A 14,175-nucleotide genomic window follows, 5' to 3' on the forward strand; every position below is an offset into this window, starting at 1 on the left:
CTTATTCCACTGAGCCATCTCCCTGGCCCCTGATAATTTCTTTTGATGTGCAAATCTTCTCAATAAGATGAGTACCAGTTGTTAATTATTTTCAATATTACCTGTGCGATTTGATTTTTATTCATGAACTCTTTGCCTACCTCTATGTCTTCAAGAGTTCTTCCTATTTACTCTTCCAGGAGATTTAGTGTTTCTGTTTTAATGTTTAGAACTTTAATCCATTTTGACTTGAGCTTAGTGCATGGTAATACACCTGAGTCAAGTTTTAGTTTTTGGCAAGTAGAGAGCCAGTTTTTCCAGCACTGTTTGTTAAGGAGGCTATCTTTCTTCCAGTAGGCATGTTGGTCCCTATGTCAAAGATAAATTGACTGAGTGTGTTCGTGGGGGCTTCAGCGTCATCTAATCTAGTCTATTGATCTTCAGGTCTGTTTCGTTGCCAGTACCATGCTGATTTTATCACAGTAGTCTTTTAGAATAATTTCAAGTCAGGAATTGTAGTGCCTCCTGCCTTGGCTTTGTTGTCCAGGATTGCCTTTGCTGTTCTAGGTCTTTTCTGGATCCAAATAAATTTTAGGAACAATTTCCCTAGGTCTGTAATGTATGTTGGTGGTAGTTTGATAGGGATTGCATTAAATCTGTACAGCAATTTTGGGAGTATGGCCATCTTCACAATGTTGGTTTTTCCTATCCAGGAGCAGGGAATATCTTTCCATTTTCTGAAATCCTCTACAATCTTTTTTTTCAGAGTATTGTAATTTTCCTTAAAAAAATCTTTGACTTCTGTAGATTAATTCCAAGGTATTGCATTTTCCTTGGTGCTATTGTAAAAGGTATCATTTCTCTAATTTCCCTCTCAGTGTGTTTGTTATCTGTATAGAGAAATGCTATTGACTTTTGGGTATTGACTTTGTATCCTGATATGCTACTGAATTTATTTATTAATGCTAGTAGCTTTTTGGTGGAGTTTTTTGGGTCTTCCAAGTAAAGTATCATGCCATCGGCAAATGGTGATAATTTAACCTCTTCTTTACCTATTCCTATTCCTTCTATTTCTCTCTCTTCTCTAATGGCTCTAGCTAATGATTCCAGAACTCTGTTGAATAAGAGTGGTGATAGAGGACATCTTTGAATAAAAGATCCGAGAGTAAAAGATTTCAGTTTTTCCCCATTTAGAATTATGCTAGCTGTTGGATTGTCATAGATGACTTTTATTGGATTGAAGTAGAAGCCATCTATTCCAATTTTCTGTAGGACTTTGAACATGAATGAGTGTTGGACTTTGTCAAAAGCTTTTTCTGCATCAATCTGGATGATCATTTGATTTTTAGATTTGGCTCTATTGATATAGTGTATTACATTTATTGATTTGCTTATATTTAACCATCCTTGCATCCCCGGGATGAATCATACCTGGTCATAGTGTATAATCTTCTTGAAAATTTGCTGTATTCTATTTGCTAGGATTTTATTGAGGATTTTTGCATCTATGTTCATGAGCGAGATTGGCCTGTAGTTTTCTTCTTTACTTATGTCTTTCCCTGGTTTTGGTATCCATATAATACTTGCCTCAAGGAATGATGATGGGAGGGTTGCTTCCTTTTCAATTTCATTGAAGAGTTTGAGGAGTATAGGGATTATATCTTCTGTACATTTCTTGTAGAATTCAGCTGTGAATCCATCAGGACCTGGACTATTCTTTGTCAGCGGGCTTTTTCTTACATTTTGTATTTCCTTGGCTGTTATTGGGTTATTAAGAGTTGTTATATCTTCTTGATTCAGTTTTGGTATTTTGTACCTTTCTAGAAATCTGTCCATTTCATCTATGTCTTCTATTGTGCGAGAGTAAAGATTCTCAAAGTAGCTATTGATAATCTTCTGAATTTCCACTGGGTCTGTGGTAATGACATCCTTTTCATTTCTTATTGCTAGTATTTGAATATTTTCTTTCCTCTTTTTGATGAGCTTAGCTAGAGGCTTATCAATTTTATTTAATCTTTCAAAGAAACCGCTTTTTGGTTCTTCTTTGAACTCTTTTCTTCATCTTGATTGAATTAATTTCTGCTCTAATCTTTATGATTTCTTCCCATCTTTGAGCACCATTTGTTAAAAAAGCTATCTTTCTTCCAGGAGGCATATTTGGCCCCTATGTCAAAGATAAGGTGACAGAGTGTGTTCATAGAGGCTTCTGGATCATCTAATCTATTCCATTGGTCCTCAGGTCTATTTCATTGCCAGTACCATGCTGATGTTATCACAGTAGCTTTGTAGTATAATTTCAAGTCAGGAATTATAATGTCTCCTGCCTTGTCTTTATTGCCCATGATTGCCTTTGCTATTCCAGGTTTGGTTTGCTCTTCCTTTTGTAGATGTTAGAGGTGCAACATTAGGGTGTTTGTTTCCATGCTGTTTTCCTAATGTGTGAGTTCACAGTTATAAATTTCCTTCTAAGAACTACTTTCGTCACATTCCATAAATTCCAATAAGTAGTGCTTGAATTTTCATTGGATTGTAGATATTGTTCAATTGGTTATATAATTTTATCTGTGACCTATTGGTTGATGAGTAGAATGTTGTTTAATTTCTACATATTTATGGGCTTTTCTGATTTCTTTTATCATGTATTTTCAGTTTCATTACACTGTGGTCACATAATATGCATGGGATAATTTCTGTTTTCTTGCATATACTTAAGCTTGACCTATGGACTAGTATGTGGTTTATTTTAGAAAATAACCCATGTGCAGCTGAAGGGAATGTGTATTCAGCTGTGTTTGGGTGAAACACTCTGTATATGTCCACTAAGGCCATTTGTTCCAAGCTCTGGTTAAGTTCTACTAATTTGCTAACTTTTTGTCTGCTTGACCTATCATTTAGGGATAAGTGGGTGTTAAGGTCTCCTGTTAAGATTGTGGTATTGGATATTAGATTTTTCATGTCCATTAAGATTAGTCTTACATACTTGGGTGCTCCTGTGTTTGGTGCATACACATTTATGCATGTTACCTCTTACTCATTAATTTTTCCCCTAACCAGTATATAGTGGCCTTCTTTATTTCGTTTGATCATTCTTGCCTTAATGTCGAGACTATCTGAGAACAGGATTGCTACCTCCACTTTATTCTGAGATGCTGTGGTGTGTAGCATTGTTTTCCAACAAAGGATGAAAAGTCAAAAGACTTTCAGCCTATGAATTTCCTTATGAGTTAAGAGTGTTTCTTTTATACAGCATATTGTTGGATTTTGTTTCCTGATCCACTGTGCCAGTCTATTTCTTTTAATTGGTGAATTGAGTCCATTTACATTGATGGTTATAACTTAGGTGTACTGACTTACTATTGACATTTTATTTATCTACTGTTGCTTATTCCTTTTTATCCTGTGTTTAGTTGATTGCCCTATTTAGTGGGTTCCTTCTGTTCTCGTTTGTGGAGTTCTGATCATTTTGGTCCCTCTCTAGAACATCTTTCAGTAGTCTGTGTAAGGCTGGCTTTGTCATCATGAAATTCTTAGTTGTTCTTTGTCATGGAAGTATTTCACTTCTCCAATGAACTTGAAAGAGACTTTTGCAGAGTATAGTAATCTTGGCTGGAATTTGTTTTTATACAGGGCTTGAAGTACTCTGTTCCATGCTCTTCTTGTCTCCATGGTTTGTGAAGAGAAGTAGGCTGTAATTCTGATGGGTTTTCCTTTGAATGTGATCTGTTTCTTCTCTCTAGGGACTTTCAATGTATTATTCTTGTGCTGGATTTCTGGAATCTTGACTATTATATGTCTCTATCTGTTTTAAATTGCGTTGAAGTGATTTGGAGTTCTATATGCTTCAATTTCCTGAATGCCAGATTGTTTCCTCATATTTGGGAAGTTTTCTGCTATTAGTTCTGCCCATATCCTTTTTATATCATTTGTATTGACTCCTTCTTTCTCATTGATGCCTATTAGTCTCACATTGTACATCATTCCACCATCTTTCAAGTGGTGAATTATTTTTTTCCTGCATGCTAGTTGTTTTTAAGGGATCCTTTCTGACCTTTTCACTAGCTGCAACAGTGTCTTCAAGATCTGAAATTCTATCTTCACTTTCACTCAAATGATTTTGCAGGCTTGTGACTGAGATTTTAATTTCCTCTATATCTCTTTGACTCTGCTTCATGCAATCTATTTCTTTCCTGTATTGCTCATTCAAGGAATCTGTTATTTTTCTAATCTACTTTATTTATTATCAGGTTTTTTTGAGAAGCAGTTATCAATTCTTTTACTAAGGAGATGATTTCTGATCTTATTTCTTCTGTGTGTTTCTGCATTTGATTTTTTACTTCAGATGCTATTAATTTATAGATTGCTTTTTTATTTCAGAAGTTATTTCTGATTTGAGTTCCTCTATACATTTCTGAAGTTGTTTCTTTACTTCAGACGCTAGTGATTCAGACATTTCAGCTGTGTGATTCCCAATTTGTTCTGTGCTAGCATCCTTGGCACTTGGTCTGTGGGGGCTTGGGACCTGAGATTGCATTTTGCTCCTTCTCTTTATCATTTTGTGCAGCACTGTCCTTGGGACTGTGCTGTAAAGCTTTGGTGCAATACTCGCCAGGCCTGGGCTTGGGCTGGTCCTGGAGAGCTTGAGCAGTCCTAAGTGTGCCGCCGAAGGTCTCACGCATGGGGATGATTATATCTATGATGTATCATCAGCATATATTAATATAACTAGGCGTATAAAAGGAAAGTTATTGATCCATATGAGGTTATTGTCTCAAAAGAGGAAAGGCATGTGTGGAGAGTGTAATTGGATCTTAAAGAGTTATTCACTCATCTTTATGATAGAGATAAATGAGTCAGCTCATGATAATGATATTGAACAGTTACATTCATCTCACAAATAAATAAGCCTAAACCCACTGGAGACAGGGCTAGAAAGCTAAGAGGCCAGGTTTCATTTTCCATGTAAAAATACCAAATTCTTAGCATCAACTATAAAGAAAAAAAGTAAACTAAAGCAAACAAAATAAAAATTAATAACTAATAACTCTGATTTAATTAATAATTCTAAACTTATTGTAGTTCATATATTTATATGGGCCTATAGCAATATAAAGGGTATAATTTTTTTCTTTTTTTTTCAAAATTTTATTGATAAACAGATAGCAATGAGACAGTTTCAAACCAAATCGGTAGTACAGCTTCAACAACCAACACACTGCATATATTCTTCTTAGTGCTTAATTGCTGTACAAGATGCGGACTTGAGATCCTATTTACAAACACCATTAGAACAAATCATTCTATTCATTAAGAGAATGTAACTATATATCTATCCTAACCACTTTGAATACACAAACACAAAATGGACATTCAACTGTATACCCCTTTTTTTCGAAGTTCCGTTATTTGAATATTATAGGTGTGAAAACTCAGCAAAATATTCTAAAAGAGTCCAGTAGCCCATAATAGCATTGGGTCTTCTGTTTAACTGGCAATGTCAGAAATTATTGACCTGAGTCCCCCACAGCTCAACATAACAGCATGGCTTTACTTCCTATATTTCATCTTCATACTTTTCTACTGGATGGTTAAGACCAAGGTAAAGCAGGACCTATGCAATAAGAGTTGTAGTTTTTTGGTCTGAGAAGGTCAGTGAAATCCCCTCAGGATTTATCGTGAGATCCTGTACCTCAGATTGTAGAACCTCTGTCAGTGTCAGCCATGTGGATGAGTCATGGCCATTGCTTGGCCAATGTGCTCTCTGTGAAAGCCTGAGAGAGTGTTTTCTCTCCATGTGACTCTCAGTCACACTCTACATCATCAATCACTTTCCTCTTTGACCCCATAATCTTCTTGATCAGAAAATTTGGGACATTACCGAGGTACATGACATTACAGTACAAGTTCTCATATGTCCTGAGTCTTAACTGACCTTAGAAGGTTAGGGCCAAAATGTTGGCTTTCAAGATATATATATATTTTTTTCAGAACCAGGGATTGAACTCAGGTCCTTGGGCTTGCCAGGCAAGCGCTTATTCAACTGAGCCATCTCCCTGGCCCCTAAAGGGTATAATTTTTAAAAAGCTAAATTTAAAACACTTGTTTCCTAACTGGAGAAACTAAAACTAAAAGCTAGATAATAAGCTTATTAAACTTCTGCACTTACGAAATGGAGAAAAAATACAAATCCATAGTTCATTGTCAGGATTAAGTGAAAGAATTATAACAGTTCCTAGCACTGGGCCTATAAACAAATGAGCATAGGCTGAGCTTCTGGATGTGCCCACATTCACCACACACTGTTTGGCTCTGCTAGAATATTTTCACAGCATTATGACTTCGGAGGTTAGCCATACCTAAGCTGATTTACATTCTGCGAGCATGTTACTTTCCATGGCTTTTTCTTCTTGATACTCAAAAACTATAAAATAAATTTCCATCCTCTTTCATAAAACAATAAAAGAAAAATAACTAGAAAATGTTCAATATAAAACATACTAGTGTTTGTATTTTTCTGGAACAGTCTTCCCACAGCTTTAATCGTAGCAATAGAACATTATTTCAAATAAGATGCATCTTTTAGATATTTAAATATCTATCTCACCTCTTACAATTTATTTTTTTTATTTTTTGGTGGAACCAGGGATTGAACTCAGACCCTTGCGCTTGCCAGGGAAGTGCTTATCCTACTGAGCCATCTCCGCGGCCCACCTCTTATAATTTAAATGCTCATTGATTCTGTGTTTTAGTGTTATTCTTAAAAATAAATAAGTAACATAAATATGCTACAATTGTGAGTAATGTCACAGCAAATCTGAAGAGACACAATGAGGAAAGAGCATACAATAACAAGAAAAATTCCCTCTTCTTAGCTATTAATTGTTTACCGAAATGGATCTGAAGTGTATGCAACAGAATCATGCTGAGGACTTCTGGCCTGTGACATTACAACCTTCTGCTGCAAGATCGCTAACAAACTCTAATATATTTAGAGCCTAATGATGTAATTTTTCTGAAGAGAAATTCAAACCAAGAGTAAAGTGTCACATTAAAGTTTTTTGAATTTATTTTTTAAAGAATACAAAATAGTGATAGAAAAAAAACAGCATTAAAAATGATACAAAATTTCACTGAAGTGATAGGAATTTAACAATGTTTGCTGCATTACATGATGCTGTCTTCAAATTAGTTGCTAAGTGACCTACTTAATAATTTGCATGTTGAGGGCCTATTAGGTTGGGAAGTAGCTCACTGTTGGAGCATATGCCTGGCATGTGTGAGGAGGTATGCCTAGGTTTGAACCCCCAACACCACAAAAACAAAATAAAATTTAAAAATATATAGAATAACATTTTCATAGATAAGTTTTTCAAGTTTTTCTCTGCTACTGTGTTAACAATGGCTGTGGTAAAATGACTTAAGGGAAAAAGAGTTTTCTTTGTTTTCTTTGTGTTGCCTGTATCTGAGGTATTATCCACTGATTTGATATACAATATAAACAAGGTGATTTATTTGACTCCAGCAGGGCAAGATTTTCATTAATAAATGTAAAAATTCACATATAACTCCTCTATAAGAAATCTCTGTAGTATTTTCAGTTTATATAAAAAGACTTAGGATGTTGCCTGAAGCATCTATTTTTTTTCCCTCTAGGCAAGAAGAAGTGTCACAATTCAAATTGTTTTTCACACTATTAATGTATTTCTTTCTCTTTCAATTTCTCAGAGAGCCGACATAGGGATTTCTGCCTTGACCATCACTCCAGATCGAGAGAATGTGGTGGACTTTACAACCCGTTACATGGACTACTCAGTGGGAGTCCTCCTTCGAAGGGCAGAGAAGACGGTGGACATGTTTGCCTGTCTCGCGCCCTTTGATCTCTCTCTATGGGCCTGCATTGCTGGCACAGTGCTTTTGGTGGGTCTACTGGTCTACCTCTTGAACTGGTTGAATCCCCCAAGATTACAAATGGGATCGATGACCTCTACGACTCTCTACAACTCCATGTGGTTTGTGTATGGATCATTTGTACAACAAGGTAAGGAGAGAAATTATATTTTAATATAAAAAGGGAATATGACATTTCAAAACCCATGCATTTGGTTAAGAGAGCTCTATCTGATGCCCATCAGTGTTCTGAAGGATCCTCACAGGAGCAAAGCTCAGGAAAGGACATTCCATCTTTCTTCTAGTGGATCTCCAGCACAGCAGGCATCCAGCAGTGATGGTTCTTGTCTTTTGATATAAGTTGTTTCATTTACAGAAGCAAATGTGAATGTTGAGATAAGATTCAGAACACACTGCAAGATCAGATTTTCTCCCCAAAATCTAATTCTCGGAGGAAATAGTGTTAGTAGAAAGAAACTACTTGCTATTAGAAAGAGTAGTGTTTAATTGTTTATGTATATAAGAGAAGATAGTACTTGTTCCTTGTTCAGAAACATTATATCATGTATTAAGAAGATTCATTACCACTGAAAAGATATGATTAATTTAAGACTTTGATTTTAAAAAACCTTATATTTTATCTTTCATTTTAAAATATAATCTTTATAAAGTCATGATTTATCGTATAATCTCATACTAAAAATGTCTTTTCCTTGTTATTCAATTTCCAATCTGCTTTGTTCTTTAAACTTGTCTGGTTAATTCTCACTGTTTTAGAATAGAATAAGATATTTTATATTCCTTATTTGAGACTACTGCCATCATAAAAACTGAAATAGTGTGGAAATTCTTTTGCAAATTCAGCCTATAAATTAATGGGAGAAATCTGTCTTTAAATATATACATATGACACTTTTGCTTTAATGTTCATAACTCTCAATAGCATTTAAATTTTTGTTCCCACTTGCTATTGGCCCATCCATTAACCACTGTTTATTTTAGTTTCATTTTAATAATCAAGAATTTGTCTAGTCTCTTCATCTCTACATCCTTATTTCTAATCTATCCCTTAAAACTTTATGTGCATTCTTTTCTCTTTCTCTCTTGTTTTCAGGCCACAGACAAATATTAACAGTGGCTGTATTCATCACAGACCCTTTCAGCTCATTCAATACTACACCATTGAATAAGAAAATATTTAATGAACACTTAAGTAGAATCTTGCTAAGCTTTATATACAATGACAACTTAGAGCCACTTTACGATCATTGAGCCACAAAACTAGTGGGAAACAGACACGTGAACAATGAATCACAGTTAGAAGTAGAAAGTTCTGTGATGGGGTAAGCACAAGCTGTCAAGCAGCCATGGAAGGAGGAAGGCCCAGTATGCTTCAATGTGACGAAGAAGGATCTGGGACTTCCTACTGTGTAAACAGAGACAGATTTTACTATGCAAATAACTTGCTGAAAGAGAATGGAGACATAAATAATTGGGGTAGAATTTTAAACGAGAAAGTGATACATAAATTAGGGTAGACTATGCAGAGAAGGCTGAGGTTAAAGATACAGCTGTTATCAGTAGTTCAAACTGATATTTGTGGAAGTCATTTTAGCTTTTTAAAACTATTCAGCAAAACACATGCTTAATTTTTTTTTTACTATTATAATATTCTGGCTATAATATGGAGTACAGACTGAATAAAGGCAGGGTGGGCATTGGGAAAGATTAGAAGGCTATCATAGTAACTGAACCAAGTGTTACAGTGGCAGGGTGCAATTGAGAGACAATAGAAGGTGATTGATAGGTGGAACCAAGAGAACTTAACAACTATACGTCCAGTAATGGAGGGGTTGGTAATAGAGGAAAAAAAAGGAGACAAAGTTTTATCCTATACTTCTGGGTTAAGAAATTACCTGTATTGGCTGTTGATCTCTTTGAAGTATAAAAAACTTAGAGAAAGTAAATACAATAGAGATCACACAGTCATTTTGGTGCATATTGGGTTTGAGGTATCTATAAAACATACCAGAGGGCTGGGGAGGTAGCTCAGTGGTCTAAGCACCTGCCTGGCAAGTACGAGGATCCAGGTTCCATCCCCAGTACCTCATTCTTTGTCAGCCCTGGAACCCTGGGCATGCCATGCCGACCATCAAAACCAGGCACGGTGGCATGTGCTTGTAATCCCAGTTCGAGGGAGGCTGAGACAGGAGTGTCACTGCAGATCTAAGCTGCATAGCAAGACCCTGTACAAAATAAATAAATAGTTTTCAAAATCCCATAGGGTATTTCTAAAGCCTAGTTAATAGACTGATGCTATATTTTAGAAGCACAGAAGAGATATCTGAGCTTAGAAGATATTGATACATAAGAAACAAGTGAAGTCATGGAGGAGAGATCATTTGGAATAGTTGTTCTAATGCTGCACTCCTCACTGAAGACCACTGGCCAGGACAAGGTTTGGGACAGAGCCCTAAGGAGTGCGAAAGATAGAAGAGCCCTCAAGTGTGAGCAAAGAATATAAGGACAAGAGAGCATACAGTGGTGGTGCAGGTACCATAAACAGGCAATACTTAAAGACAGAACATTTGGTTGTCTGCATCAATGATGTCAAAGATCCAAGTAAAATTCAGGAGGGAACAGCATTCACTAGGGTTAAGAATAGACTGGTCACTGGAACAAAGGGTATCTTTTTCCATGCTGTCAGAGGCTGCTTCTGGTCAGCTCAGATTGAAGGCTGAGTGCCTCTGAAGCCATGTTTATGCCCCTCACGTGGGAAGGCCGTGCTCTCTAAGGCAAGGGCTTCAACGTCACTGTGGGAAGGTGGTCTCTCTTTTTGGGATATTTCAAACATTCTCACAGCAGAGCAATTCATCTCACAGAAAAAAATCACAAAAGAGAAGAATTTTATTTAGGTTGGCTTCAGGGAACAACCTAGATGTGTTTGCCTCACTGACTTTATGAGAATTAAGATAGATAAAAGTGAGAAACTATAAATTATAGTAACATATAAGCAGTATATGTCTTTACTAAAGAAGTAAATACAATAACACTCAGGTATGGGTAATTACATATAGAAAAGGACAGCCAGGAAATTTTTTTCTTGAGTGTCAGTAGCTTTCTATTGTTATTTTGTGTTTATAATACATAATAATACATTAATAATGGGAGATTGCACATATACATATTGCATTTTGATTCTTTTTCCTTCCCACAGTAATTTTCTGTCTTTGCAAAATGATTATTGGTATGCTAGACTTTGGCTCACATGGATCTGTAAAAAAGGAAGGAACAATGAAGAGAATGTACTAGAGAGCATTTGAGTAAGAGGAGGATAAAGCAGCGAGATATCTTAACTAGGTTAAAGGAGAGTGGAAATATGGGCATGAGTGAGTTTGAGTGTGAAGTATTCACAAATTGGAAGCCACGCCTAAATGTTTAGAAGTAAGGCAGGGGAGGAAAAGTTACAGGTGTGTGCATTTAGATTCCTGAAACTAAAGAGTCTGTAAAGCACTTCAAAGCTGATGGAGAAACAGAGACTAGAGTGTTAGATGAACTATCCGCCATGACTGCTGGCTTGGACTACAAAGGAAGAAACTGAGCCATGAACCGGTGAGCTGCCAATAACTACAAAAGGATGACTCTAGTGTTGACACAAACAGCAGCTAGGACTAGAAAGTCCCGTAGCAATGTGTGATTACTGTTTCCATCTCTCTTCTTCCCATTCTGTTCAATTGAGCTATAGTTCCTATAACTCCCAATATGTTCATGACTCACAAATCTATATTGTTTTCCTCAACTTCAGATTTTTGTTTGTGTATCTAAGCCTCTCTGTGGCCATGTCTGACATAAAATAAATTTTACCATTACAAAAATTGAATCTTTTTCCACATAAGACCCCATTGGCCTCTTACATTCTTGCTCCTGCTGGTGCAACAACAATCACTTTGAAGCACCTCACAGGTGCTTCAGATTTGCTTTTCATTTTTTCCTATGATTCATATTCAACCATAATCAGGTCTTGTCAATTTCACCTCCTAAATATTTATAGAAGTAGAACTGTCTTCTCACCTCCAGAGACTGGGCCTCGCTTGTTGCCTAGCTGACAACTACCTTGTCTCTCACCCAAAGTATCAGCCTCTTGTAAGTCTTTCCTTTCCAGTGTTCCGCAGCCCACTGCATGATCCACATGTGTGCAGGTAGGTTATCACTGCCTTGAAAAGGTCACCGTGGGATTTCTCTCCTTCACGTATTTCCCTGACTCCTCAGTACCCTCAGTTTATAAGGTCCAAGCTTTGCAGAGAATGAAGACTATTCTAGCCTGTCTCCTGTCCTATTTCCAGTTCTCATTTCTTAACAATAATGCCTCGTATGAGTATCTAGTTACTGCACTCAGTTTTTAGTCCCTTAAGCTTAATACAAAATTGTTTCCTGCATTTCTTCCTTTTCCCCTGCTTTTTCAATACCTGGAAGCACAGTACACTCTCTAGAAATACTTTTATTACCAACTCGCTTTGTCTCTACTCATACCTTCCATTTCCTATATGATGTTTTCCTGTTAATCCTCCAGTTTTCATTTCTTCAAGATGTCTGTGCTCAGATAGGGACTATCCATTCTGCTTGCTAAGGTACATTTTTCATGGACTTATTCATGCAGTTCTATTGCATTTCTTTTTCTCTTGTATTCATGCTTTTACAGTACATTATTCTATTCACATTTATAGGCCCTTTGTGTGCCATTCACTGTCTTGTACTTATTAGGTGTTTAATATTGAATGAATACTAAATAATCAAGCACAGAGTTAGCTGCAATGCTGTTTTTATAGATTGAAATATAAAATTAAAATTTAAAAAAAATCCCCAATGACCTAAAACTTACTAAACCAAAGAGAAAGTTATGTGTACTATCCCTACTGAGTATATTTTTAAGAAGGTAAAGAGAGAAATGTATAAACAAAAATTTTTTGACCCTTGCATGTCACAGCTTTGCTCTATTTATTATTTGCATATAACCATTTTAACATTTGATAAAACATATTTATGGACATATTTCTTAATAAGGAAAGTGTCCATTTTATTACCATTTTCTATCTTTTTCAAAATATGCAAGTTTTTTCTATATGTCTTACAATAAAATAAATAAAATCTTTGAAAGCAAAGGTATTCTGCTTTCCTCTTCAAATAAGATAGTTATGGGGCTGGGAGATAGCTTGGCCATCTAAGTGCCTGCTTGGCAAGCTCAAGGACCCAGGTTCGATTCCCAGTACTGCATGCCGTGAAGGCCCAGGAACCTTGGGTTTGTGCCAGGAAGGCCTCAAAACTGAGCAGGGTGGTGCATGCCTGTAATCCGAATGCTGGGAAGACTGAGAAAGGAGGATCACTACGAATGAGTCCAAGCTTCATAGTGAGACACTGTACCAAGTAAATAAATAAAAGATTAAAAAATTATTATATTTTTATATAGTCTTTAGAACAGTATATTCCAAAGAAACCCATTACGTTATTTCATTTTTTTTCATTAGTAGCAGTGCAGTCATGATTTGTTTTATTTATTTTTCCCCATAATTTTATTGATAAACAAATAGCAATGTGACAGTTTGAAATCAAATTGGTAGGACAGTTTCAATAATTAACACTTTGCATACATTCTTCCTAGTGGTTAATTGCTGTACAAGATGCGGACATGACATCCTATTTACAAACACTATTAGAACAAATCCCTCTATTCATTAAGAGAATGCAACTGTATATCTATCCTAACCATTTTGAATACACAGATACAAAATGGACATTCAACTGTATCCCCTTTTTTTGTTAAGTTCTGTTATTTGAATATTATAGGTGTGTTAACTCAGCAAAATATTATAAAAGAGTTCAGTAGTCCATAATAGTACTGGGTCTTCCGCTTGACTGGCAGTATCAGAAATTGTTGACCTGAGTCCCCTACAGCTCAACGTAACACCATGGCTTTACTTCTTATACTTCGTTTTTATACTTTTTTGCTGGATGGTTAAGACTAAGGTAAAGCAGGTCCTATGCAACAAGAGTTGTAGCTTTTGGGTCTGATAAGGTCAGTGAAATCCCCTCAGGATTTATGCTGAGATCCTGTGACTCAGATTGTAGAACCTTGTCAGTGTCAGCCATGTGGATGAGTCACGGCCATTGCTTGGCCAATGTGGTCTCTGTGAAAGCCTGAGAGAATGTTTTCTCTCCATGTGACTCTCCTTAGGCATACTTTACATCATCAATCACTTTCCTCTTTGGCCCCATAATCTCCTTGATCAGAAAATTTGGGACACTGCCGAGTTACAT

The 14,175-nt window shown here is 36.2% G+C and overlaps 1 protein-coding gene across 2 annotated transcripts in view; it reads left to right on the forward strand.

Moving 5' to 3' along the window:
- The window catches only part of Grid2 (glutamate ionotropic receptor delta type subunit 2), a 1,592,033-nt gene that overhangs the window by 1,246,867 nt on the left and 330,991 nt on the right, over nucleotides 1–14,175 (forward strand). For both annotated transcript variants that reach the window (XM_004640617.3, XM_004640618.3), the window contains one exon: nucleotides 7,702–8,014. In XM_004640617.3, coding sequence (XP_004640674.1) covers nucleotides 7,702–8,014 — 313 coding nt within the window. The remainder of the gene's footprint in view (nucleotides 1–7,701; nucleotides 8,015–14,175) is intronic.

This window comes from Octodon degus, unplaced genomic scaffold (genome assembly GCF_000260255.1).
Source record: "Octodon degus isolate 3935 unplaced genomic scaffold, OctDeg1.0 scaffold00125, whole genome shotgun sequence".
NCBI classification, from domain to species: Eukaryota; Metazoa; Chordata; class Mammalia; order Rodentia; family Octodontidae; genus Octodon; species Octodon degus.